General features: G+C 32.1%; 1 protein-coding gene across 1 annotated transcript in view; it reads right to left on the reverse strand.

Moving 5' to 3' along the window:
• LOC109588294 (uncharacterized) overlaps positions 1-1,466 on the reverse strand; it is a gene marked incomplete at both ends in the record, with an annotated part of 3,130 nt that extends 1,664 nt beyond the window's left edge. The window contains 3 exons of the mRNA XM_020004462.1: positions 170-262; positions 431-577; positions 1,280-1,466. Of these exons, the coding sequence (XP_019860021.1) occupies positions 170-262; positions 431-577; positions 1,280-1,466 (427 nt within the window). The remainder of the gene's footprint in view (positions 1-169; positions 263-430; positions 578-1,279) is intronic.
• Between the last annotated feature and the right edge of the window lie 510 nt (positions 1,467-1,976).

Below are 1,976 nucleotides of genomic sequence, written 5' to 3' on the forward strand. Positions count from 1 at the left end.
TTCTTCTTTACTGATTCCTCTAGTTCATCAGTTTTAAGCTTCTTAGAGTTATCTGCATGAATTTAATGTTATTCTCAACATAATAAAAAAACTTGAAAATACAAGCCAATATAAAATCTGACAAATACCATATTTCCCAATAGTTATGGTTTCATTTATACTCCCTAACCTGAGTGTGGTGAGTCCTTTTGATCTCTCTTTCGTTTAGTAAGAAGAGTCTTAGTTTCTAGTGATTGTGTTTCTAATGTTAGCATCCTCTTCTCTTGAATAGAAATAAAATAATGAAAATAAACAATTCCTTAAATAGCACATCCATTTTTGTACAGAGTGTATGTACATGTATTTACAACAATATGATGTAAAGCAAAAATACAGAAACTATTCTTTTATAAAGCATGACTGATCATATGTACAGTACATGTACACATACCTGATAGTGATTGAGTCTCCAGTAGTGCTTCCTGAAGTGATTGGTTGTTAATTCTAGCCACTTGTAGATCATGACGTAAAGACTCATTCATAACTTGAAGCTCCTTCTCTTTATCTGTCATGAATTCATTCAATTCCTTTCTTTTTTCTTTTAGTATTTGTTCATACAATAAAGGAATATTAAATGAATCTAATACTGTACCCACTGACCATTGACCATCATTAAAAACTGAGAGAGAGAGGGAGGGAGAAGGAAAAGGAAGGAATAAAATAAGTTAGTGATTGAGTGAGGGAGAGAAAAGGACAGAAACATACAGTACATGTAGTTACAAAAATTTGTATGTGATGAAAACAATCAGTAAGCCACAAAGGAGGCTTGCTCTTGAGAAATCCATATGCAGGCTTAATTGACCACACCCTCTAATTACCCCCACCCTCATCATCACAAAAGTTGAGGCTGCTTTATACAACAAAAGGAAACACATCATTTTTTACACTTTAAAATCTGTAGCCTTTCATTTGTTCGCAAGCATAAAATAGGCACAAAATGATACTGATGGCATAGTTTTTGTTGCTGCCTGAATCATAAATCTACCCATGCAATACACAAAAAAGAAATTAAATTTGTCTGTGGAAAGTAATACACATAGTTCATATAGTGACACATAATGTACGTCATAATTATCATAGAGCATGCTCAGAAAACAAAATTGGAGATTATATTGGCTATTCCTTCATGGAACCACCAATTACATATACATGTATCCCCTCACCAATAAATCAACTTTTACAGAAATACATGAAAATGTTTATTTTGTAAGATTATACATAAATAAATAATTAACATTACCTAGTTCAACTACCATTGTGATATTAGGATCAGTCACAGGTATATTCATCCATTGCATTGGTCCTACATGTTTCTGTTCCCCCTTTACATAACCTCCCACTATTATCAGGAACACATGATTAGGATCAAGAACAAAAGATGATACAGTATGAGCACATCTACCAGTAACAGAATCAGGTAGAGGAATCTGTAGAAAATAGAGAATGTAAAGATAGTAACAACATGTACAGTGTAAGACTGAAAGAGATCATAACACCAGTGGCTGATAATGGGGTATAATGACTAATATTTGCACTGGATATTTGCAAAACGGCCGATTTGAATCATTGCTCAGTAATAGAATCAAAAAACAATCCACAAATACAAAAAATCAATAAATTTCTTTTGGTCAACATTAATACTGTAAATAAAAAAATATAAAAACACTATGCAATACATTATGCAATGAGTGCACTATAGCACATGCCCTCGCCACAATCAGTGTAACATAACTGTAGTATATTACTCTTGTAGATACGATTATTAACAATCAAAAGATCAACCAAAACAACAGAATCAAACATTTATATACTAAGACACAAATTATGAAATAGTTTCAGATTAACACGAATTATTAAGAAGGGATCTATTACAGATAAGACATACAACCAAATAATTAAGTCTAGGCACACATTACATTTATTACAATTCAGGGTTC

The sequence above is a fragment of the Amphimedon queenslandica genome, unplaced genomic scaffold (assembly GCF_000090795.2).
Source record: "Amphimedon queenslandica unplaced genomic scaffold, v1.1 AMPQUscaffold_12185, whole genome shotgun sequence".
NCBI lineage: Eukaryota > Metazoa > Porifera > Demospongiae > Haplosclerida > Niphatidae > Amphimedon > Amphimedon queenslandica.